The sequence below is a fragment of the Panthera tigris genome, chromosome B1, assembly GCF_018350195.1.
Source record: "Panthera tigris isolate Pti1 chromosome B1, P.tigris_Pti1_mat1.1, whole genome shotgun sequence".
Lineage (NCBI taxonomy): Eukaryota > Metazoa > Chordata > Mammalia > Carnivora > Felidae > Panthera > Panthera tigris.
The window spans coordinates 53,302,369-53,329,131 of NC_056663.1; the positions used below are offsets into that span (position 1 = coordinate 53,302,369).

At 36.7% G+C, this 26,763-nt stretch overlaps 1 protein-coding gene across 1 annotated transcript; it reads right to left on the reverse strand.

Annotated features, from left to right (window-relative positions):
* Positions 1-11,329: 11,329 nt before the first annotated feature.
* On the reverse strand, positions 11,330-17,515 carry LOC102969440 (disintegrin and metalloproteinase domain-containing protein 20-like). Its single transcript, XM_015544209.2, has 2 exons — positions 17,386-17,515; positions 11,330-13,939 (listed from the first exon to the last, which is right to left on the reverse strand). Exon 2 carries the CDS (start codon positions 13,801-13,803, stop codon positions 11,584-11,586), a length of 2,220 nt encoding a protein of 739 aa, XP_015399695.2. The 5' UTR covers positions 13,804-13,939; positions 17,386-17,515; the 3' UTR covers positions 11,330-11,583.
* Between the last annotated feature and the right edge of the window lie 9,248 nt (positions 17,516-26,763).

The window sequence follows — 26,763 nt, forward strand, 5'->3', positions numbered from 1 at the left end:
CTATACCCATCTGCAATAGAAGCTGCCATTTGTACATCCAACAGATGTCTCATATGGACTAAATGGGTGATGGGCATTAAGGAGGGCACTTGTTAGGATGAGCACTGGATATTATATGCAAGTGATGACTAAATTCTACTCCTGAAATAAAAAAAAAATTTAAAAAAATAAGTGGAAAACTTTTTTAAAAATAGAGAAAAAAAGAAAATAATATGTAAACAAATATATTGTTCTTAAAGAAAAAAAAATACGTCTCAGCTGAGCTCTTGATCCAAACTGTAGTACCTCAGCCTCCACCACTGAACACACACACACACACACACACACACACACACACACACAAAATCTTCTCCTTAATAAAACAAAAACAAAAACAAAAATAAACCAAACCCTAGACCCAGGATAGCATCACTTAGATCAAATCCCCAAAACGGATCTTAATACCTAATCTAATTGCAGTTTCAACGTCCTCCAGAAATGTGGTCTTCACTGGTCAGTCAGAAATTTCTGATGAGTGCCAAACAAGTAATCTGCCACATGGCTCTCCCCTTCCCTCAAAGAACATGAGATAATCTGCCTGCTAAGACCCCTGCTTTTCCCTCTAAGGGAAATCCACCTTGTTATTATTCCAGCAGGAATAATCCTTTACTTTTGCTAATAACTTTCTCATCCCAGGATCCTTCCTACAAAAATGTTTCATTTTGTACAGCTTCTCAGAGCGTCCCTCTACTTACTGGATGGGATTCTGTGTGATTTCTGAATTACATAACAAAACGAGTTTAGATCTTCAAATTTACTTCATTGAATTTTGCTTTTTAATACCGTCTTCCTCTCTTCTCAATTTTAATTCATGGTGTCCATTATTTAGGTTATTTTAATTATTTACTAATTAAACTTTTCTTTTTGTCCTCTTCCTCTACTTTCATAACAACCATAACGGATGTGTTAAAACCCAAGCCAACTTCATTACAATACTGCTTATTACCAAGATGTCATCTCACTGAGAATGACCACTAACTAGCCAAACTCATAGAGGTGTGCTGTCAGGCCCTGAAAAATCCGGCTCCCTATTTATTCCCCACACATCTTGTATCCTATTACGCTCACCTGTGTTCTCTATGTGGTCACTCAAACACATCTGATATGCTCGAATCATGAAACCCTGGGTACCTCGGGAAACTTAGTTGTCTCGATAGACAGAAAATGCACCCTGAGAGATGTCTATGTTCTAATCCCCAAACCTGTGCCTGCGCTATTTTGCATAACGAAAGGATTTTGCAGATATGATCATTGCTGGGTAGACTGGGGAGATCCTGGGGTCCTGAGGCTTCTGTCCAACCCGTCTCTGGGATGCTGATGGAGGCTCTTGGTCTTGTCACGAGAAAGAATTCAAGGACACGCCAGACACAATGGTAGTGCGGCGCAAGCAGGAAAGTTATTAAAATGAGGGTACATTCTCAAGATGTGAGCGTGGGCAAGCTCAAGGGAGAGCCGCACTCAGGGCTGTGTCACCATCTTTTACTGCCAATTGTTAACTAAGGGGTGGAATATTTATACCCAGATAACAAACGGGAAGCTGTGAAAAAATAGACCATTACCTGTATTAAAATATTGCTTAGCCTTATGTTCACTACAGAGTGGATACTCAATAAACATTCATTAGTAATGTATCTTTTAAAGATAGTCACAACACAAATGAAATAAAATTGTGAAGAAAGGACTTTCTGATGATTTGTTTAGAAGATTTGAGAAAGATGGCTTTCCCTGTTCTGAAAGTGCAATTAATTTTTGTATTTGTACAAAAGTAATTACTAAACTTAAAGTCCTTGTAATCGATCTAAAGTGTAAACGGCTTAAACATTGCGTGTGTGTTGGGGGAGGGAGGGTGCACGTGTGTGAGAGAAGAAATGAGAAACATATTTACCCAACAAGGAAAGATAGATCAGTCATCCATTTTTGGCATTACTGATTTTCCATGGATACGGGAAAATAAATTTTAGCAGTTTTTTTTTTTAATTTGTTAGAGAACTTTTATACAGAAGTCAACTAAGGAATTCATTCAACTGAATCTACATTTTATGGAAAGTTGATAATGTGATAAAACATGTAATCTGGCGCCAGGTTTCCTGAGCTAATTACCTAAGATGAGTATACAGCAGTGTTTTCATCCACTTCACAGAGATTTTATGGGATGTAAAACTCATGCTCATTACAGCGGTTAGCACCAATGACCATTTGCTCTTGTCATTACTGCTGACCACAACCACTACATGGAAAGCACTGAGTATGCTGTGCACAAAGACATGGTATTGTAAATGGACTGATTCTACAGTCCTACCTCATTTTCATATACCCACTTCACTCTCATTTTTCAAAATATGGATTTGGAGGGATTTATCTGTGGACACATTTTCCTAGTTGGGGACTATATGCCACAATAAATAAAATATCTCTTTAGAGGTTTAGAGCAAATATTTCTGAACAACATTCAATAAAAAGCAGAAGTAAAATTCTATTAACAAGATGAAACAGATTATTAAATGCAATATGTGCAGCTGTTGTGGAAGCAACAGTCAATGTGGCCGCAGAGAACTTCATCCTGAAGGGAAGGTGTGTGCCTAAGTGAAGGAGAGAATACTCATTAAATATCAAGGCAGATTGGGTGGAGGAAGCTTCTGGGTGACAGCAATGACTTAAAGTTCTTAGCTGTACATCATGAGGCTAGATGGTGATGTGTTTTAGGACCTGATCTGAGTATGTTTTCTTTGTCCCGACCAAAAGAGGTAAGAACCTAATATTTCTAACAGGAAGTGCCATACAGTAAACCCTTTAATGAAGTTCTGTTAGGCAGAACCATGTAATGTCTACTGCAGAGTGTTTAAAATGGAGAGAAGTGAATGAACAATGTTGTTAGTAGAATAATCAACGTATGTGACAAAGCCAAATTCTTGGGTGTTTTCTAAAAACATTGTGTATGGACGGATCCAAAAGTATGAAGCAGTAAAGGCTTATGGTGAATGCATTCTGGCCTTTAAATTTTGAACCTGTACACTTGATATATGCAATAGATCTTTGCTTTCTTCATAGAATATATGGACCATAAATTCTTCTGAGTTCTTTAAGTGATTATAATTATGAACAGGACAATATATAGTTCATATCAAGTTTTGAGATTTTATGCAGCTGATACTATTGGTTTATTTCTCCATTTAGCTTTATTTGGGTTGTACTTATATATTGCTACTAATAAATTAAAAATACTTCAGTATATTTGCATAAAGTAGAATATTTGCTTGTTGACATGTGCAATAAACTGATGATGACTTTCATGTTGATTTCCCCCATAGACAAGCATAAGTCTGTCTTCAAGTAGACATCAAGGAAAATAAAATTATGTTTCACCTTTGTATAGTAACTGTGTACCATATCTCCCTCCATTTACATACCGTAAATAGTGTTCTACCTTTTTTCTTTTATATGTATGCCTTCCTCTTTCCTCACCTCCTACAACACAGAATATGAGTTATTTCTGGTCAGGAGTGGCATTTTTTTGTCCTATCTTGGTAAAACAGCCCATGGTTTAAGAAGTCAGATATTTGGCTCATCTAACTCAAAGAAAATATCAGGTTGTACCATTTCATACCTCTCTCCTGGATTCACAGTTCACAAAATATAGGAGTGATATGACTTATAAGAAATATAATTTGTCATTTCAGATATCATATTTTGAAAAGGATACCTTTAACCTGTCATTAACATTTATTTTATTAGCTTTGTTTTCCTTCATTTTTTAGTTTTTTCAATAGCTAATTTGTATTAATAAGTTCTAAGAATGCTTCATGATGACAGTCTAATATATATAAATGCAATAGAAAGTACCAAGTATCCCCTGTCATATATTGAATGATTATAAAGTTACATAAATTTTCAAATAAAAAGGGAATTACTCAAATATATATTAGGAATATAGCCTTTTAACAAACAGATGTAAAAAAGAACTTAATAATGATATACTATCCAAACCAAATCATTCATATATTTAATTGTGTAACCTATTTATGGTAGATGATCGTCACAATATTTGAAAACAAACCACACACTTCTAAGCAACCCCATGGTTCAAAAACATATCAAAAAGGGGCATCAGAAAAGATTTTGAACTGAGCGAAATTGAATAAAAAACCCCAAACATGTAAGGATTATGGATGCACCTAAATCAGTGAGTAGTGGAAAACAGCTTATGTCAATAACCTCTATTAAAAACAAAGCAAAAGAAGAAGCAGCTAACATAAACCAAGCTGAAGAAAGGAGATGATAAGGATGAAAGCATAAATCAACGAAATAAAAGACAGAAAAAATAGACAAAATCAATGATATTAGAAGTTGGTAATTTAAAAAGATTAAGAAAAATGGCAAACTTTAGCCAAATAAATAAAACTTTAGTCAAATGAATAAAGATAAAAGATGGATGTAGACTAACTGGGACAAATTGAAGATAAATTCATTAATCCTTACAAATGTCCAATTACTTTTCCAAAAATACATCCAGCTAATTCAAGGGGGCATAGATGTGTCTTTTCTACAATTTTTGTTTATACAACTGGCTAGCCATGTTCATGGGGGAAAAAAAAAGAACGTAAAACCTTATCTCATACCTTCTGATAATTAACTCAAAATGAGATTGTAGACATGTAAGAAAAAAAGTCTACTTTAACTTCTAAGAGAAAACAGGAAGAAAATCTGTGTGACATTTGTTTTGGCAAATAGTTTAAGATGAAGGCAGAAGCATGACTCATAGAAGAAAAAAAAAATTAGGGCTCATCAAAATGAAAACCTATGTGCTTTGAAAGAAACCATTAAACAGAAAAGGCCTACAGACTGGAAGACAACAATTGCTAATCATACATCTGTAAAAGACTTGTATTAAAAGTGTATGAAGAATTCTTAAGACTTATAATGAGAGGACAAAAATCCAACAACAACAAAAAAAACAGAAACAACATTTCTACCGACAATGTACTAAAGCAGGCATATGAATGGCTTACAGGAAATTGGAAAGATTCTCAGCATTGTTATTCATTAGGAGAATACAAATGAAAACCACAAAGAAATACCACTAAATTAACAAGAAATGCTGTAATAAAAAATTAAATACTTAGTGTGGGTAAAGTTGTGAAGAAATTGAAATGCCCACATATTATGTGTGGGAATGTAAAGTGTTACAGACACTTTGGGAAATTAGTGTTGTAGTTTTCTTAAAAGTTACACATAAGGTGTGCCTGGGTAGATCAGTTGGTTGAGCTTCAGACTTCAGCTCAGGTCATGATCTTATGTCTGGTGAGTTTCAGCCCTGGGGTCTGTGCTGACTGACAGCTCAGAGCCTGGAGCCTGCTTTGGATTCTGTTTCTGCCTCTCTCTCTGCCTCTCTCCTGCTCATGATCTGTCTCTCTTTCTCTCTCAAAATAAATATTAAAGAAAATTTTTTTAAGTTACACGTAAACTTACCATATGGACTAAGAAAAATAAAAACATGTCGATACAAAGACATGTACTTGACTTGAAATTCTTGGAAGACTTACACACACTAGCCAAAACCTGGGAGCAATGTATTGTTTATGAACCAGTTAATGGATAACCAAAATTTGGTACATACATACAATGGAACACGATTCACCAGTAAAACAAAAAACCAAAAGAAACAAAAACAAAACAAAACGATCTACTAATACATTTTATAATATGAACCTCAGAAACATTATTTATTTAAAAAATTATTTGAAAAGAAAGTAAATGGCTACATATAATTGGATTCATAATATTAAATGACAAGCAAAGGTAATTTTAGAGTCAGTGGTTGCCTCGGAAGTGAGGTCAGAACAGAATAACTCACATACGTGTGTGGGAGATTTTGGAGACAGTGATTAAGGAAAAAGAAAAGCAAAGATGAAAAACTGTAGAGCAAAAAAATTAAGGGGAGACAATAAATCCAAGGGAGATGAATACAATGTTGAAAATAATATGGATACTTAACCTGAGTAAATTTAAAAAGCTGAGTGGATTTTTTTTGAAAATGTGACAAACGCAGAAATAAATTTTAACCCTGAACAAACTGTAATATTTAAAGGGGTTGCATTATTAGTGTAAAATCTACCCACACCAAAACCAGCAGCCCCAGTAAGGTTTACAGACATGTCTGTCTCTAAATATTCAAGGATTTAAAAAAGTCCAAGTTCAACACAAATACTTCAAGTTAATTTATAATACATGACATCATATACCTCATTTTACAAAAGAAGCATAACAGAATGAAACAATTATATAAGGATAGTATGAAAAAAGAAACTTAAAGGGAAAAGTAATTTCTTAACCTACACAGTAATCCAAGGTTTTACTGTACTACAAGATAAATAAAGGCTAATGGTTATTTTCTCCCCAAGGCAGTCATGAGCACAAAATTATAAAATATAAAATAGTGTTTTGACTCCCTATGGTTATGCTAGCTTAATCAGGTAAACTTTGTTTATATATTTATTTATATGAATTTAGGTAGCTTTTTTGTTTTAAAACTAGTTTCAGATGTACAAGACTGTTCCATAAATACTTCAGAGTTTTGGTAAATCAAATCCTATACCCAGTTTCTACTACTGTTAAATCTTACAGTGTTACTGTACCTTTGTCATAACTATTGAGAACATATTTACACATTATTATTCATTAATATCCATTCTTGCTATAAATTTCTTTCATTTGTATCCAATGTTTTTTGTTTTTGTTTTTGTTGTTGTTGTTGTTGTTCCAGGATTCCATCCAGGATACCATATTGTTTTTAGTTGCCATATCTCCTTAGGCTCCTCTTGGCTGGGACTTTCTTACACTTTCCTTATTATAATGGCCTTGATATTTTTCAAAAGATTTGCTCAGCTGTTTTGTAAAAGGCCCTTTAATTTAGGGATCTCTTTTTGATGGTGAAACAGAAATTATAGGTTTTAGAGAGGGAGGTAACACAGATAAAGTAACATTTTTGGTTCATCATATCAAGGGTTCATGTTATCAACATGACCTATCCATGTGATGTTAGCATTCATCTTGTGGCAAAGGTAGTCTTTTTTCAGGTCATCCCCTGCCTCCATTTCCATACTGATTTGGAAAGTAGTCGCTATCTGTAGCCCCAGTTAAGCGCTGGGAGTTGAGAGCAGAGTGTTGACATACAGTATTTGGAATTCTTCTATGTAGGAAAGTGGTCTCTTCTCCCCCTTTTACTGATCTCTTCAGTCATCTATTCATATCAGCATGGGCTGATATTTATTTTACAATATGTTGAAAATGTACACTATGTTCAGGTTTGATCTCTGAGAGGACTTTCAGTTAGTTCCTATGTCCTTTTGACATTCCAGCATGTTGTTTTTTAGGAACTTCTTCATGTTCTGGCATTACAAAGAAGCTCCAAGCTCATATTGTATATTCAAAGCAAAAGGTCAAACATTATTAATAGATAACCTGGTTGTATTCACAGGAAATCCCAACGGCTCTTTAAAATACACACACTTATAGTCAATGTAAAACGTATAGTCAGTGGTAAGGAATTATATAAATTTACAAAGTGAATTATATTTCTATACAAACAAGAGTTAGAAAATAAATTTCATGCGCAATCATATGCACAATATGAAAACACCATAGGTATTTAACCATATATATGCAATACCTCTCTCTTGGGAATAATAAGGCATTACTGAAACATCTTTAAAAAGAACTAGATAAATGAGGATATATATCATGTTCATGGATATAAAACTCAATATTTCTAAAATAATCATTCTTCCCAAATTGATGTACAGATTCAATGCAAACCTAATCAAAATTCTATCAGGCTGTGTGTGTATGTGGTTGGGGATGATAGGCTGATTTAAAAACATTTTTTTTAACATTTTTATTTATTTTTGAGAGTCAGAGCGTGAGCAGGGGAGAGGCAGGAAGAGACCCAGAATCTGAAGCAGGCTTCAGGCTGTGCACGGTCAACACAGAGCCTCATGCTGGCTCGAACCCACCAACTGTGAGATCAATCATGACCCCAGCTGAAGCTTATCCGACTGAGCCACCCAGGCACCCCTTGAAAATGGTATAAGTACTATAGGAAAATTTCTGGCTATTTTTTTAAAAACTATAATCCAGTGATTCCTTTCATGTGATGATTCGTAGCAATTGAGTTAAAGAAGTTAAAAAAAAAAGTATAGTTATGTAGACTTTTAACTATTGAGTACGAACTGATGGGGAGACAAGAGATGGGTGGGAGGATGGGTGAATGGGTGAATGGGTGATGGGGATTAAGGAGTGTACCTGTCATGATGAGCACCTGGTGATGTATGAAATAGTCAAATCACTATATTGTACGCCTGAAACTAATGTGACACTGTATGTTAACCATACTGGAATAAAAATAATTAAAAGGAAATAAAACAAAATAAAATAAAGTAAAATAAAATGTATAATTATGATGTGAGAATAAAGCAGAAAATAAAATAGCAATATGAAGTCCTTTTCAAAATTTTAGAGATGAGCTTTAATTAAGAAAAAAAAACTGGGGCGCCTGTGTGATGTAGTTGGTTGAGCATCCAACTCTGGATTTTGCCTAGGTCATGATCCCAGAGTCATATCGGGCTCCATATTCAGCATGGAGAGTGCTTAGGAGTCTCTCTCTTTCTCTCTGCTCCTCTCCCCTGTGCTTTTTCTTTCTCTATCTCTAAAATAGAAAGAAAGGAAGGAAGGAAGGAAGGAAAAATCCTAAATGTTTGAAAATTTTTGACTACTTAAAACCACCTTAGAGCTAAATCTACATTTTTATGTTTAATAATGAAGTACTTGCAAATTCATGCAGATAAAGAAGGCACAATTAAATTTCCTATCAAACTCATGCCCACAGTATTAGGATAAGCAATATTTATAGTAGCACACATACAGAGGCCCAAAAGCATTTACTAAAACTTGAGTTTTTTCTCATTCTTCCCTACCGAAAATTACACAATCTCTAAAAAGTTATAAAATTCCTTAAATCAAATCTACTTCTTAAGCTCTTGTATTTCGCTTTTATTTTTCTGTGTAGAGCAGTGTGGGGATTTTTCCACTGACCTTTTCCAGATGAGTAATTCTGTCATCTGATATGCCCAAACTACTGTTCAAACCATCTACTGAATGATCTTTTTATTGTATTATATGATACTTTTTATTTCTGCAATATCCATTTGAAATTTTTGTATAGATTCCAAATTACTGAGGATATTCTACATTTGTTTTTGTATTTTGTAGTTTTTTTTTTTTCCCATTTTAAATGTGTTAATCACAGGTTGTTGTTTTTGTTTTGTTTTATTTTGTTTTTCATTTATTCTTGCTCCACTATCTGGATCATACTTACAGTTTCTCTTTTTTTCTCCTTCCTTTTATTCTTCTTTTAGTAATAAATCATGAATTTTGATTCTTAGCATGTACGGTAATGTTTTATTGTGTGCAGGAATTGTGTATGAAACAACCATAGCAACTCCAGGCGACTCCTTCAGAGTTTTCTCTCTTTCCTCTGTTAGAAAGATGGGCTGAAGAGCTTATCACTATCTCTAATCATGGGTTGTTCCAGGTCAGAGGTGGGTGGTTTTTAGTACATCTTGGGGAATTCTCCTTTCCTTATGTTGGTCAGGCATGGGCCTGCTGGACTTTCAATTCTGTGATTCTATTTTCGCAACTCTGAAAGCTTATCAGTGGTTGTGCTCTATCACCGAGAGGTTCACCACCCAGCTCTCCAGCATCTTGCCACATGCAACACCAAAAATCAGGTAAGTGTATTATGGGGACACAGTGCGTGTGCTGTCTTGTGTTCAAATACATCATGATTTTGGGAATTGACACCTTTATGACATTTCAAAGAGGAACGTTAGTTCAAAATATGGCTTGTGCTCAAAATACAACATGATTTTGGGGATCTATGCCTTCGAGAAATTTCAGAGGAGCTCACCAGCATCCCACGAAGCTCTCAAGCATTGTGACTTGGGGGAAATCTGATTGTGAATTAGAGGCCCTTGATGCCTAATGTTTACAGTCTATCTAACCCGTGTAGTAAGTAAGACATTGGGAATTTCTCTTTCCCTCAGCAGAGGTGCTCCACCTGGGCCAAGCCCAAGGCTCAATTCACATCTGGCATCAGCAAATGCTCAGAGGACAAAATGGTTGGCAAGATTCAGTGCTTTTCAGAATTGTTTTATCCTGCCTGAAATGTTAGTTCATCTATCCCATATTGCTTCCTCAGCTCTCTGATGTCCTTCAAATATGGTTCTTAAAATAAAATTAGATTTTCTAGGTTTTTTTTTCTTTGCAGAGGAAACAGGGTCTGCTAAGACTTATATATCCTACTTGGAATTGTAAATATCTTCTTTATCTTATTTTACAAGTGAAGTTACCAAGGGGTTGAATGGTAAGTATCATTTTTTTCTCTTTTGAGAGTTTGAAGTAATTCTATCTAAGTATAAACCATGTCTCCAAGATAGTAAAGGCAGTGGTGTGAAAATTCAAAACCTTCTGATGTCAGACTCCTTCCCACGTTGTCTGTTATGCAAGGTAATACTCTATCAGTCAGAATTCAGTCACAAGAAGAGCCCACCTCTGAGGCAGCCATGCTTTACTAACAGGAAGTGCAGCTTTTGCACCTGAGACTGGAGGTCAAAGGGACAAGGTGCCATTATTGGAACCCACACGTTCGGAGTAGGTCCCATGGCTCTAGGACTCGGACCTCTGAGGAGAGGGTTGGCCAACCTGGTGCTGAACCTCCGGGATTTGGTGCAGGCCTCAAAGACCTGGGATCTAGAACTCCAAGGGTAAGACACTCGATAGCTGTGCCAGTTTCTCTGAGGTTGACAGTACTGTTGGTTCTGGGGATTAACTCAAGGAAAGAAATGTATATATATTTGAGATATATGCATATGTGTATATATAATACATATGATATCTTTCTACCAATGTCTACATCTATATTTATATCCATATGTAGTGATATAAAGATTGAAAGGCACTGCCTTTGCCAGGGTGAGAGTTAATGAGGCAACCATGACATGAGCAACATTCAGGACATTTCCCATGTCCAGTCTCCCTTTAGTTTACCCTACTGGTAGTAGCTAATAATAGAGGACTCACAAAGGAGAAATGTGATTTGCAGTTTCCTATTCCCTATGTGAGAAAGCAGAAGACACACACACCCTATCTGTGGACAGTGCCTTTGCTCTGCAACCACAGAATAGTTCCATAAAACACTAACTGATATAATTGCCTAAAATAATGGAAAGTAAAAACGTGCCGGTAATTGGTATATTTTGCTTATTGTTCGATGGCTAACCTTTATGATCCCAAATGATAAAAAGTCTCAGGAAGTTTCTGTCAGTGACCTGTGATACAAGCTGTAACATTTCTCCTGCCAGGGAATTAAAACTTAACAAACGGGGAATTTCATTTGGGATTGGGTTTCTTTCTAGAAATCATAGCTTTTTGGTTTCTCATTGCAGGTGGATCATTCACTTCTCCTTGATTAGGTTGACGTGGATCATTCTGCTATTTACTGGGTGCCGTTGTAACATTTTGATCTTCTTTCTTAATGTTTTTTCCCCTTCTTATAAAAGACAAAATTAACAAAGAACAGAATAAAACCAAAGAAGGTATCAACCAAAATAAGAGTGGGTTAGTCTTCTTTTGCTGTTTCTCCTGTGACCGATGGGACTCTTTTCTTATTGGGGGTGGGCCACTGTCTACACTACCTCCACTGCCTTTTATCCGGCAGTCAGGAGGGTCCCACTCATAGCTGCAATGACAGTGATGTCTATTGTTACAGACTCCGTTCATATTGCAGGTCTCAGGTGAGCAATTAGTTTTCAAATGTGCCAAAGGGATGCATTTCCTTTGGACACAGATATGTTCTTCACCGCACTCTGTACCATCTTTTATTTCACCAAGATCAGGCAAGGGCATCCCCAAATGGAAGTCAGTACCCCAGCAGATGCTATCATTGATGTGAAGCCAATGCAGAGTAGAATGGTCTCTCAGAGTGGGAATTTCTGCCACATTCTTACACTGAACCCTCCCACACAGGGTATCTGCGTTCTTACATTTTATAAATTGATCATTCTTGAGACCACAGTTGCCAAAACGGTCACCTCGGACGTTCACTGTACTATAGCAAATCTGACTCGCACTCTTGGCATTTGGGCCAAAAAGTTGACTACACTGTTCATCACGAGTATTGCACCTCTTTTCATAGCAGTAGCCACCACCTGTGCATTCGGCTCCATCTTGCATATACACATCTTCTGGACACTGATAGGATGTCCCATCGCACCACTCGGGAAGGTCACATTCATTTTCCCGTTCTCTACACACGTCACCTGATGGCATGATCTTGCAGTCTTTGCAACAAAGCCCAGAAGCACAAGTAGCCCCAGGACTCAGAGTACAGTCTAACTGACAACATGGATCTTTTGTACACAGATTTAAGGAGCCGCAGTCACAGTCTTCTCCATCTTCAACCACACTGTTCCCACAGCGTGTATACCGGAAGATTCTCTTTGGCGTTCGTGGATGCAAGATACATCTTGATCCCGCCGAGGTGTGCCAATATCTAGCATAACTGCAGTTGCTGAATTTAGTTGCCTGAGACTGGGTTGCATACATTATGCACACATCGTCTGCACATTTACATGTTTTCTCATCATGCCACATACCCAGAGAATGACCGAGCTCATGTGACACAACAAATGCAAAAACACCCAAATTGTCACTTGTGAAAGCATCCACTGCACAATTAGTATTGTAGTTACATATTGATCCAACATAAGATATGCCAAGAGCACCATATCTTTTTTTTACAAAAACATGCGCAATGTCATGGGGGACACGGGCATTAAAGCTTTCTTTCTTCCAGGCGCAAAATAAATCCAAGAGTGTGTCCATGTTCCTTATTTCAACAGGGTTTCCTCCATTCCAGACCTCCATTCCAACTAAACTCACATCAATATTTAGTGCTTGATAGAAGGTATTTACGTTATTCATAGTAGTAATTACTTCCAGCTCCACAGTTGTGACATTGTATCTGCGATAAGCATATCGATTGTAGTCCACCACCACTGCCATTTCAACAAATCTCTTGTGGGTCCCCAGACTTTCATACCCACGTTGCAGCAAAATAGAATTATTGCTCTCTTGTGACTTCACTTGCCGTGCTATTTTTTCATCTGTTAATCCACACCTCATGGGTGGGAATTGTTTCTCCTCACCGTACATCTTATATACCAGGTGTTCAAATGTGGTAGAAAGCTTTTTGGGTAAAATTTCATAAACAATGTGATTTGTCTGCATTATTCCTTGTAAGCCCCCAAAACAGGTACTCAGAGACACCAAGGAATCCGGATCCCCTTCCACATAACCACGATAATAACAGTCTTTCTGGATAAATGGCTGGTCTTCAAGAAGAGCCCCCTGGTCTGTATAGGTGAACACTGGGAAATTTTTGGACAGCAAAAGCTTCTTTACCTTCATATGGAAAACATGTCGCTGGCCTCCAAAATGCAGTTGGTAAGAGATCCAGCCTGGAGGCTTCTTGACATTGCTAGGGTTTGTTACCCTCAAAGGAATCACCACTTCTGGGGGCCCATGGCAATAGGAGTGTTCAACATGGGACCATCCAAAAAGGAGCAGAAACACTCTTAGGTACCATGACCTCAGAAACACACGTACCATGGCCTCACCCACAGCTATTATGGAGACACCATACTCAGCCATTGGTGAGACCAAAACAGAGCGGATCAGGAAGCATCACTATTCTGTCTCCTCCCTCTGAGCTGGAAGTATGCTGATAAATAAAGTGCTGATATTTAAAGATCTGTCTTCTAGGAGTCACACCATCAGAGCAGCAGCACTAAAAGAAAAAAATACAAAGAAGGGCAGATATAGGAGTGGAACATATGAGCAAGTCAAGGTGAAGGATGAAAGGAAGGGTATGGGGTAAAGTGGGTCAGTGTTTGCCTCATGACTCAGTATACTGCATTGCATTAAATAAATCATGGTAAGGCAGAATGAGACTACGTGTACAAAGCAATGGTGATTGGCTATAGGTTGACTCTAAGAATCTAGATAAAGGACACATATGGATTTGTTATATTGCTCTGTAAATATATGAATATGTATCAACATTTTCACAATAAATATATAAAATATAAGAGTATTAATGGAAATGTGAACACCTATCATATTTTAATGTAGCAGTCTCAATTTACACATATGGGGTGGATATGGATATCATGATACAGGTCTTCCTTTCACTTTCAAATGATAAATTATTTAGTCACATTACTCAGGAGAGATATAAAAATTACTCATGGGGGCGCCTGGGTGGCTCAGTTGGTTAAGCGTCCGACTTCGGCTCAGGTCATAATCTCGCTGTCTGTGAGTTCGAGCCCCGCATCGGGTTCTGTGCTGACAGCTCAGAGCCTGGAGCCTGTTTCGGATTCTGTGTCTCCCTCTCTCTGACCCTCCCCTGTTCATGCTCTGTCTCTCTCTGTCTCAAAAATAAATAAACGTTTAAAAAAAGTTAAAAAAAATAAAAAAAATAAAAATTACTCATGTATTTTATTATTTTTTCTCATGGTCTGTAAATATGCTTCCATGAAATAAATTATTGATTATCCTAGCTCCTTCCTGCATTCCCTTTTTCATCTAAGCCTGTGAAACTGCAAGAATCAGGGCATCAATATTGGCATCAAATTCTGAGTTTATAAGATTTCAAGGTAACCATGTCTTGGGTTTGACAGTAAAATGTATTTATTTCATAAATAAAAATACATATGCATATTTTGCATGAAAAGTAGAAACAAAATAAATAATGGTGCGACACACAGGAAATATACATGTACATATATGTTGAGATAGTAATGGTCTGCAGATATTAATGGTCTCAAATTTGGAAGCGGTGTTTGGGACAAAACTACACATTAGAAATTTGTAAAATTTCAATATTTTGTATATGCATTGCTTATTTTTATTACCCAATGAGAATATCCACTGTCTTTATGAAATCATTAAAGTAATAAGAATGCTTAAAGTAATGACACCAAGAACTCTCGGTCTAGTTGAAAAACCAGGAAAGTGAAGTCGGCTATGAGGGATCTAATATAAACTGATCAAACCACCTCCCATAGTAGATAATATAAAAATTAAGGGCACCTGGGTGACTCAGTCAGTTAAGTGTCCGACTTTTGTTCAGGTCATGATTTCACGGTTCGTGAGTTTGAGCCCAGCGTTGGGCTATGTGCTGACAACTCAGAGTCTGGAGCCTGTTTTGGATTCTGTGTCTCCCTTTTTCTCTACTCCTCCCTCACCTGCACTCTGCCTCTCTCTCTCACAAAAATAAATAAACATTAAAAATTTGTTTAAAAAAGATGCATGATTAAGGACCTAGCATCTGCTAGTCCCTGTACCTATTTTTGCTTAATCGTTAAAAAAAAAAAATCTTGAAGCTATGTTCCCTTGACCTCTTTTTTGTAGAATCATTGTGTCATGTATGGAATCTTCTTTTCATGAAAAGCAAAAATCTCTTGACTTTCACTTCTTCATGGAAATATCCTTATTCCTACTTCATTTTACTAAAGGTACCAATCAACAATTCAAAGCAAGGCATAGAGGAAGATTTACATTCTCAGTATTCCTGTATGGCATACAGAACAGATGACAGAGCCAAATTTGCACTGATTACCAAAGCCACTTACAAACCACTAAACCGGTAGCCATCTCACTGGACCACTATTTAGCTTTTTTTCTTACTCAAACACCAACACCCAAATCAATGCTACACAAACCTCAAGCAATTGGGTGTCTGATTTATTAATGTGTTATTCACCAATAATTTTACCCACATCTGGGGTTTAGTGAGCATATGGGCAACCTATATAATACCTAGTTTATTTTAGCTTTGCTACTTATTTTCAACAATATTTAGCCATTGGCTTATAGCTAAATATTATTTCTTAGTATCATCTGTATCTTATTATCAAACTCTAACTGTAGCCCTAACCATAACCCTAATCCTAACCCTTATTGTAACCCTCCATTGTCCTGACTCTTACATGTCAAATAGTTAACCACAACTTTTATTCTTATTCAAAACTTGATTCTCAAATTTATGCAGAAAAATCACTTTTTTTTCATTCTCCCCCACTTTTTATGTTCCCTTAATTTTACCTTGTATATCTATAGTCTGGCTCTAGACTCCATTAATACAACCACTGTGGTCTAAAATCTTCAGCTCCAACTAGGTTAATCCTTTTTCCCTGATTTTGCTACACCCATAGAAACATCTCAAAACTCCTGGGAAAAGAAATCACAGAGTATCTTCACCTTTCCCTGAAAATCCCTTGTCTTTGTTTTCACAAGTAGTTATTATTGCATTCCAGTTATGGTAGTTTAAACAGTAAAATCCAGAATTCAACATTTCTTACATGTCTAATACAGGATTTGATATTTTTCTTAGTCTTTGCTTTCTTCTTGCAGATAGCAGCCAGGAAATTTATTTCAGGCTAAATACTATCTTCATCATTAATAAGATCTGAATTCCTAGGGTAGTTTGGTATTTCTCTAGGACTAATGGGGAGCAATATTTCACAAAATGCCAAGAAACCACAAAAAGGAATGTAAAATTCCTAAATTAAACCTTTGAGGACAATACCTCTAAATTGTGAGTAAAATCTTAATATACTGATTTGACTTTTGAGTCTCTTGATATATATTTTGTAATTATAATGGAGTATCAATTGTTGTGATGGAAAATAATTAAGAATAACAAAGTGCTGTTGAGAGTGAAACTAATCAATAAAAATTAGTCAGAATTTATTTCTAATTCCAAGAGTATGTGAGCCAGACGGCATTTATCATCATAACATTATTTTATGCAATGATTCAAGAGACACATTTCCTAAGAGAATATAACATTTTCATTCATAATGTGGTATAATGCCATAATCAAACAGAAACTTCTAAGTAGATGGTCATACATCATCTTTTATAAGTTCTTTTTTTCTCTCCTGCGAGCGTCATCAAGCTCATCAATCTATCTACCCTAATTACCACCTCCCTTTCTCACTCTTATAGCTTTATTTTTCCAAAGTATGAGCAACAACCCACTAAAAACACAATTTTGTTTACTCAACCAAGTAAAATAGACCAGAATAAGACATAATCCAGGTAACATATCCTCCTTAAGAATAAAAAATGGCAAAGAATTATGGTGTGTGTATGTTTGCATGTGTGTATGCATGTATGTGTTAATACTAATGTTTCTCTCCTCTACAGCTAAATTCTTGAAAGACTTACCAGCAGTAGAATTAATGGTTCCCATTATCTTTGCTAGCTAGAGCCCTATCATGGTTTGTACTACCTCTCTTTGTGCACAAAGACTTTGATCTAAAACCTTACATAAAAAGAGAACTAACAATCCGCTCCCTTTCATCTCTCATTTGATTGTGTTCTAGATTTAACTGCTTAGCAACAAGACTTTCTCAATTCTGAAGACCGTGGCAACTGGACAAAAGTTCTCCCACTCTGGAAGAATCACCTGCATCAAGCTTTATCTCTAATTACCCTTCACTATGAGCAAATATTACTGTATTTTTTTTATCCCTATCCTATGTGCTCCCTGAACACAGCAGAGACACTTTACCTTCGGTATTTTTGTTTATACTATTGCCCTGGTCCAAGATTATTTTCTTAACACTGAACCATATTATGGAATACTTGAATTATTTCAGGTTCCAGAAAGAAGTTTGACCCTATTTAAATCATTTTACAAGGATTCAAATATCAGTAATCATCTATAACTTTCTTTGTTAGATTAATGAATAACTTAGAGATATTTCATATCTATAACTAAATATGCTTCATCTATTAGGGAATATTGTTGGCAAAAAATGGCAAAACAAAATTTAAGAGAAGAGAGATTAATTAAATATAGTGTGGGTGGTAAAGTCAGCATCATGGTGGCATAAGATGTTCCTCATTTATCTCTCCCTCTTTTTTTAAACAATGAATTAGACATCCATACATAAACAAGAGTGCCGTAGCACCTGGGAGGGATCCAAGAGAACTTCTTCCTATCTGTGCATCAGAAAATAAATAAACAAGACCTTAGTAAGAATGGATCCAAGGGAGTTAGCAAACCTGCCCCACTCCCACTTGCTTTGGTCAAGGAAAAAACCTGGAAAGTGCTGTCCTGCAAGGAAACACACAGGTGACATAAAATGGATAGAAGTCCATCCTGCCATAGTGGAGATTTCAACATGCCGTTGGAATAGAATAGAATAGAAATAAGTTTGGAAGCAGTGGACAGAGAGGAACTCTACTGGAGCTTACTGCCTCCCCAGGTGACACTGCATGGAACTAAGCCCTCTGTTAGTGGCGGCACAGATGTTTCTCACACTGATAGTGGAAAGACGTGATTTCCCCTAGGAGGAGTTGGAAAGCAGTGGGTGATCTTCAGGTTAATCTAGTTGTGGGGGTTGAAACTGAAGGAACCTGTCTCTTTCCAGAAGACACTGATTTCTGAGAAGTTACCTCCATGATTGAGGGCAAAGAAAAGAAAAAAAAAACACAATAATTTCAAAGGTCATGAAAGGAACACAGTTTCTGCTGTAAATTTAGGACTTCAGCATGAAGTCTGCCCCACAAGCTACTGGGAATAGCCTGCCGGAGGATATCATCAGCCTGTAGGCACCCACAAAACTCTGCTAAGCTCCCACTTCACCCCACTGTGCAGCATCTGCCTTGCGTGTGCTCCTGTTATGGCAGTGAGATCAAGGAAGTTCATAAATAAAGGAAATATACCATTACAAAAGATATCAATTCTTCTCTAACAACTGATCCTAAAGACATGGTATACAGCGATATAGCTCATAAAGAACTGAAAAGAGCTGTATTGAAGAAACTATAAACTACAAAAAAAAATCAGAAAGCCTAATCAATGAGATTAAGAAAGAGATAAATGAATAAATGAGTTCTTTAGAAAAGAAGAGAGAAACCATGAAAAAGAACCAAAAATCATCTTGAACTGAAGAATTCAATGATTGGATGAAGAATACAATACAGAGCATCTGTAGTAGAGTAGAGCAGAAGAAAGACAGAATAAATGACTTAACAGGTAAGAATTTTGAAATAGCACAGTAGCAAGAGAACAAAGAGAAAAAAATAGAAATGAGCAAAGAAAGCTTACATTACTTGTGAGACTCAATCAAAAGGGCAAACCTCCAAACTTTTGTGGTTCCAGAGGGAGAACAGAGGGAGAAGGGGTAGAAATTTTAGTTAAAATAATAGTAGCTAAAATCTTCCCATGCCTGGGGATACTTGGAACCAAAGTTCAGGAAGCTAATAGATCACTCTATTACCTCAGTGACAAAAGACATTTTCAAAGACACATTATAATGAAACTATCAAAATCAAAGTTAAAAAGTTCTAAGGTAGCCAGGGAAAAAGCGGTGCAACTAAGAAAGGAACCCTATTAAGCTATCAGTAGATTTCTCAGCAGAAACCCTACAAGCCAGGAGAAAGTAGAATGTCATATTCAAAGTGTTAAATGATAGAAATTGCCAGTTAGGAATACTATGTCAAACATAGTTTTTCTTCAGATCTGTGAGAGAAATAAAGACTTTTCCAGACAAACAAAAGCTAGGGGAGTTCATCATCATTAGATCTGCCTTGCAAGTAGTATTTCAAAGAGAGTTCTCTAAACTGAAATGAAAAAAAACTCTAATCAGTGAGATGAAAGCATACAAAAGTATGTAACACAATGGTAAAGCTGAAACATATATAGGAAGATTTAGAAAACTCCAATTACATAAATAGGATGGTGTATTAACCACTTAACAATAGTATAACAAATAAGAGAAACAAATATTAAAAATAAGAATAGCTGCTATAATTTGTAATGAATACACAGCATGAAAAATGGTAGGGGCACCTGGGTGGCTCAGTTGGTTAAGTGCCTGACTCTTGATTTCAGCTCAGGTCATGATCTCGGTTCAGCTCTCAGCTCATGATCTCATGGTTGTGAGATTGAGCCCTGTGTGGGGCTCTGCACTGGGTATGAAGCTTACTTAAGATTCTCTTCTTCTGCCCCTACCCTCTGACCCCCCCCCCACTCGCTCTCTCAAAAAAGGATAAATGGTGACATCAAAAATATCAAAAGGGAGGAATAAAATTGTGGTGTCTTTATAGGCAAATGAAGGTAACTTGCTATCAGCATAAAATATACTGTTTTATATATGTTATTTTTTTGTAAGCCTCACGGTAACCTCAAAGCAAAACCTAGAGTAGATTCACGAAACATTAAAAAAGTAGGGTGGAAGGATGGGACACCAGGGTGGTGCAGTTAAGTATCTATCTGACTCTTGATTTCAACTCAGGTCATGGTCTTGTGGTTTGTGAGTTTGAGCCCTGCATGGGGCTCTGTGCTGACAGAGCAGAGCCTGCTTCAGATTCTCTCTCTCCCTCTCTCTTTGCCCCTCCTTGCTCCTGCTTTCTCTCTATCTCAAAATAAATGAGTAAATTAAAAAAAAATATATTTAAGAAAGGGCCAGGGGGATGCCAGCATGGTACAACATTAATTTACAAATATAGGAAGAAACAGAGGGGAAAAGAAACAATTGAAATAGAAAACAGACAAAAAGCAACAACTAAAATGGCTATGTAGTAAATCTTTACGTATCAATAATCCTAAATCTAAATGGACTGAATTCAGTAATTAAAAGGCACAATTTGGCTGGTTGGAGAAAGAGGAGGAATGGGGGTGAGAAGGGAGGAAGAGGAGTAGAAGGGGGAAGGAGGAGGACAGGGAGGAGAGTAAGAAGGATGAGGAGGAGGAAGACCCAACTATATGCAGCCTACAAGACATTGATTTTATTTTAAAGAGACACATAGGTTCAAAGTAAGAAGATGGAAGAAGAGACTTTATATAAGCGCAGACCATAAGAAAGAAAAGGTAGATTTATTTATATCAGACAAAATAAACTTTAGTCAAAAGTAGTGACTAGAAACCTAACAGCAAGTTAGAAAATAGTGTTTTTTCTTAGCTCGGGCTGCTACAACATATTATGTAGAAGGGGTGACTTCAGCTATAGATATTTATTGATCATTATTCTGGAACCTGGAAAGTCCTACCCAAGGTGCCAGTTGATTTGATTCTTTGGTGACGGATCTCTTTCCAGCTTGCAGGAGGGCCACCTTCTGGTTATATCTTCACATTGTGGAGAGGGATAGCTCTGGTATGTTCTCATCTTACAAGAGTCACTAATCCTAACATGGAAGCTCCCTACTTGTGATCTTACCTAAACCTAATAACTTTCCAAAGCCCCACCTTCTAATCCCATCACATAGGAATTCAGAGCTTCAACATACAAATTTTGTGGGGGAGGCACAAACATTTGGTACACACCAGTTTACTGAAAGGAGAGTGGTCAACAAAGAGGCCAACTGAAATAAAAGGGAAATATTTTGATTGCTGCTGGTCTACATCAGGCAACATTTTCTTTCATCTGTAGAGTTTTGGGATGATGCAGTCTCCTCAAAGTCATCTAGTTCTGGACATATTTCAACGTGCCTCTGCATAAGCTCTGCAGTGACACAAGATTTTCTGGTATTATGATTATAACCGTAATTACTTGAAGAAGCGTGAATGGATTAGTGTCTGTCCTGGAGTCTGAAACAGTATTCATGTTTAACAGTATCTGAAATAATAATTTGAGACACAGTTTTATGCCTGGTATTTTTTGGCATCACTTCTGGTTTTACAGTTGCATATAATATAGAGCTGTATCCCTTAATGTATGTCCCTTTTGGACACAGAACCAATTCCCTTGGATGTATGGCTATGGGCAAATATACTAGTTTCCTGAAAGTATCTGACAAAATCAGAATATATGAAGGTAGAATATGTAGCAAGACAAAAATTTGAGTCTCTTTGCAAGAATTCCATAGAGCAAGCATTGTGGAGATTTTGAAGCATTGGATGCCTTTTTATTAGAAATAAAAATAGATCTTTAGGCCAAGGATGAGTTAGCATTTTTTTTTAATATTCTGAATATAAAATATCCATGTCCTTTCTTATCTTCCTAGAACTATCTAAAATGAAGTAGACCTGGAAGTGTTTATCTAGTGAGAGTATTTTATATGTTCCTTTAAATATATTGACTATAAAATGAAATTTGTTTTACTCTCCAGGGAGTATTAAAGATAGTCTTCTGTTGGAAAAATACAATGTTATTTTCTGAGATGTGAGGTAAAATTTAAACTTTAGCCTTTTAAAATGGAAAATTTAGGGGCATCTGGGTGGCTCAGTTGGCTAAATGGCCGACTTCAGGTCAGGTCATGATCTCTCAGTTTGCGGGTTCGAGTTTGAGCCTTGCATCGGGCTCTGTGCCTGGAGCCTGCTTTGGATTCTGTATCTCCCCCTATCTGTGTCCCTCCCCCACTCCTTCTCTCTCTCTCTCTCTCAAAATTAAACAAACATTAAAAATAAATAAATAAATAATAAAAATAATAAAATGGAAAATTTGAATTCTATTAGAGTAACAAGATAAAAATTAAATTATTGAAGTAACTGAATAAAGTTCAACTGTCATTGTGGAAATGACTATTGTAGTAGAGATTCCAATCTGACTTTGTCTTGCTCATAAAAGTTGTACACAATATGGGGCACCTGGGTGGCTTAGTCGATTGAGTGTCCGACTTTGGTTCAGGTCAAGATCTCACAGTTAGTGAGCTCAAGCCCTGCACGGGGCTCTCTGATGTCAGCATGGAGCTCACTTCAGATCCTCTGTCCCCCTCTCTCTCTGACCCTCCTCTGCTCGTGCTGTTCTGTCTCAAAAATAAACATTTTAAAAAAAGTTAAAATAATTGTGCACAATACCCTATTACATATTCAAACATTTTTGGGTAAAATTTTACCCACATTATGCTTATAGATGTTTGAGTTAGTTTATTCTGTCACTTGTGTGTTTTTCTTTGTTACATAGAGGTCATAAGATTGGACAATGTTGACTATATGAGAGACAATGAGATAGCTGATATTTTAATTTGTGAGGTCAGGTTGATGTCTTTTTAAAAATAAATCCTTTCTATTAAGAAATCATGTTGAACAACAGTCCTTATACCAATAATTGTCCTTAAGCGAATAAGGGATTTTTAGATTTTTGTTTTTAATCAAAGTATATTTGATATACAACATTCTGTTAGATCCAGGTGTATAACATACATATTCATGTGTGAACATACATATTCACAATCGCACATATTACAAATGCTTACCCCAACAGGTGTCCTTACCATCTGTCACCAAAGTTATTGCAATAGATTTGACTGCATTTGCTATACCGTTCTTTTCATCCCCATGACTTGCTTATCTCATAATTGAAGCTTGTAGTTTATAATCATCTCACCTATTTTGCCCAAAAAATTGAAAAAAAGAGGGAATACTTCCAAATTCAGTTTATGAGGCCAATATTAACCTGATACCAAAGCCAGACAAAGACACTACAAAAAAAGAAACCTGCAGGTTACTATCTATGACAAATATCGTTGCAAAATTCTCAACAAGATACGAGCAAACTGAACGCAAGAGCACATTAAAGGGGTCATACGCCATGTGGGATTTATCTCTGGGATACAAGGAAGGTTCAGCACATACAAATCAATTACTGTGATGAGCCACATCAATTGAATTAAACATAAAAATCACATAATTATCTCAAGAAATGCAGAAATTTTTTGACAATATTAAACAGATTCTCATGATAAAAACCCTCGACAAAGTAGGTATAGAAGAAATTTACTTCAACATAATAAAGGACACATATGAAAAGCCCACTACTAACATCACATTTAAGAGTGAAAACTGAAAGGTTTCCTCTAAGATTAGGAGCAAGGTAATGATGCCCACTCTCGTCCCTTCTCTTCACCATAGAAGAGACCATACTAGAAACCCTCCTAAAGCAATCAGGCCAGAAAAGGAAAGAAAAGGCATACAAATTAGGAATGATGAGGTAAAATTACCTCTTTGCAGATAATATAATCTTAAATGTGCATAACACTAAAGACTCCATAAAAAATACTATTCAGACTAAAAAATAAAATCAGTTTAGCACAGAATACTAAACAAACATACGATAGTCACTGGAATTTCTATATATTAACAATGAGGAGCCTGACAAGGAAATTAAGAAATTAAAAAATCAATTACAGTAGTGTCAGCAAGAATAGCATACTTAAGAATAAACTAACTGAATGAGATAAAGACTTAAAAACTTTGAAAAGAGACAAGTGGGGTTGCATAGAAAAACAAAAAGCTTCTGCACAGCACAGGAAAATAAAGCTAGCAAAAAGGCATCATGCAGAATGGGTGAAAATATTTGCAAACCATACTCTGATGAGGGTCAATATCCAAAATACATAAGGAATTCTTACAACTCAACAGAAAAAAAACTGAATAAAAAGTGGACAAAGACTCAACTAGACTTTTATTTTTATTTTTTTCAATACATGAAATTTATTGTCAAATTGGTTTCCATACAACACACAGTGCTCGTCCCAAAAGGTGCCCTCCTCAATACCCATCACCCACCCTCCTCTCCCTCCTACCCCCATCAACCCTCAGCTTGTTCTCAGTTTCTAAGAGTTTCTTATGCTTTGGCTCTCTCCCACTCTAACCTCTTTTTTTTTTCCTTCCCCTCCCCCATGGGTTTCTGTTAACTTTCTCAGGATCCACATAAGAGTGAAACCATATGGTATCTGTCTTTCTCTGTATGGCTTATTTCACTTAGCATCACACTCTCCAGTTCCATCCACGTTGCTACAAAAGGCCATATTTCATTCTTTCTCATTGCCACGTAGTACTCCATTGTGTAAATAAACCACAATTTCTTTATCCATTCATCAGTGGATGGACATTTAGGCTCTTTCCGTAATTTGGCTATTGTTGAGAGTGCTGCTATAAACACTGGGGTACAAGTGCCCTATGCATCAGTACTCCTGTATTCCTTGGGTCAATTCCTAGCAGTGCTACTGCTGGGTCATAGGGTAGGTCTATTTTTCATTTTCTGAGGAACCTCCACACTGCTTTCCAGAGTGGCTGCACCAATTTGCATCCCCACCAACAGTGCAAGAGGGTTCCCGTTTCTCCACATCCTCTCCAGCATCTAGTCTCCTGATTTGTTCATTTTGGCCACTCTGACTGGCGTGAGGTGATATCTGAGTGTGGTTTTGATTTGCATTTCCCTGATGAGGAGCGACGTTGAGCACCTTTTCATGTGACTGTTGGCCATCCGGATGTCTTCCTTAGAGAAGTGTCTATGTTTTCTGCCCATTTCTTCACTGGATTATTTGTTTTTCGGGTGTGGAGTTTGGTGAGCTCTTTATAGATTTTGGATACTAGCCCTTTGTCCAACATGTCATTTGCAAATATATTTTCCCATTCCATCAGTTGTCTTTTAGTTTTGTTGATTGTTTCCTTTGCTGTGCAGAAGCTTTTTATCTTCATGAGTTCCCAGTAGTTCATTTTTGCTTTTAATTCCCTTGCCTTTGGGGATGTGTCAAGTAAGAAATTGCTGCGGTTGAGGTCAGAGAGGTCTTTTCCTGCTTTCTCCTCTAAGGTTTTGATGGTTTCCTGTCTCACATTTAGGTCCTTTATCCATTTTGAGTTTGTTTTTGTGAATGAAGTAAGAAAATGGTCTAGTTTCATCCTTCTGCATGTTGCTGTCCAGTTCTCCCAGCACCATTTGTTAAAGAGACTGTCTTTTTTCCATTGGATGTTCTTTCCTGCTTTGTCAAAGATTAGTTGGCCATACGTTTGTGGGTCTATTTCTGGGGTTTCTATTCTATTCCATTGGTCTATGTGTCTGTTTTTGTGCCAATACCATGCTGTCTTGATGATTACAGCTTTGTAGTAGAGGCTAAAGTCTGGGATTGCGATGCCTCTTGCTTTGGTCTTCTTCTTCAAAATTACTTTGGCTATTCGGGGCCTTTTGTGGTTCCATATGAATTTTAGGATTGCTTGTTCTAGTTTCGAGAAGAATGCTGGTACAATTTTGATTGGGATTGCATTGAATGTGTAGATAGCTTTGGGTAGTATTGACATTTTAACAATATTTATTCTTCCAATCCATGAGCACAGAATGTTTTTCCATTTTTTTATATCTTCTTCAATTTCCCTCATAAGCTTTCTATAGTTTTCAGCATACAGATCTTTTACATCTTTGGTTAGATATATCCCTAGGTATTTTATGCTTCTTGGTGGAATTGTGAATGGAATCAGTTTCTTTATTTGTCTTTCTGTTGCTTCATTATTAGTGTATAAGAATGCAACTGATTTCTGTACATTGATTTTGTATCCTGCGACTTTGCTAAATTCATGTATCAGGTCTAGCAGACTTTTGGCGGAGTCTATCGGATTTTCCATGTATAATATCATGTCATCTGCAAAAAGCGAAAGCTTGACTTCATCTTTGCCAATTTCGATGCCTTTGATTTCCTTTTGTTGTCTGATTGCTGATGCTAGAACTTCCAACACTATGTTAAACAACAGCAGTGAGAGTGGACATCCCTGTCGTGTTCCTGATCTCAGGGAAAAAGCTCTCAGTTTTTCCCCATTGAGGATGATGTTAGCTGTGGGCTTTTCATAAATGGCTCTTATGATCTTTAAGTATGTTACTT

Coding starts and splice junctions, on each gene's coding strand:
- LOC102969440 (XM_015544209.2), bottom strand. CDS start 13,803: ATGGCTGAGTATGGTGTCTCCATAATAGCTGTGGGTGAGGCCATGGTA.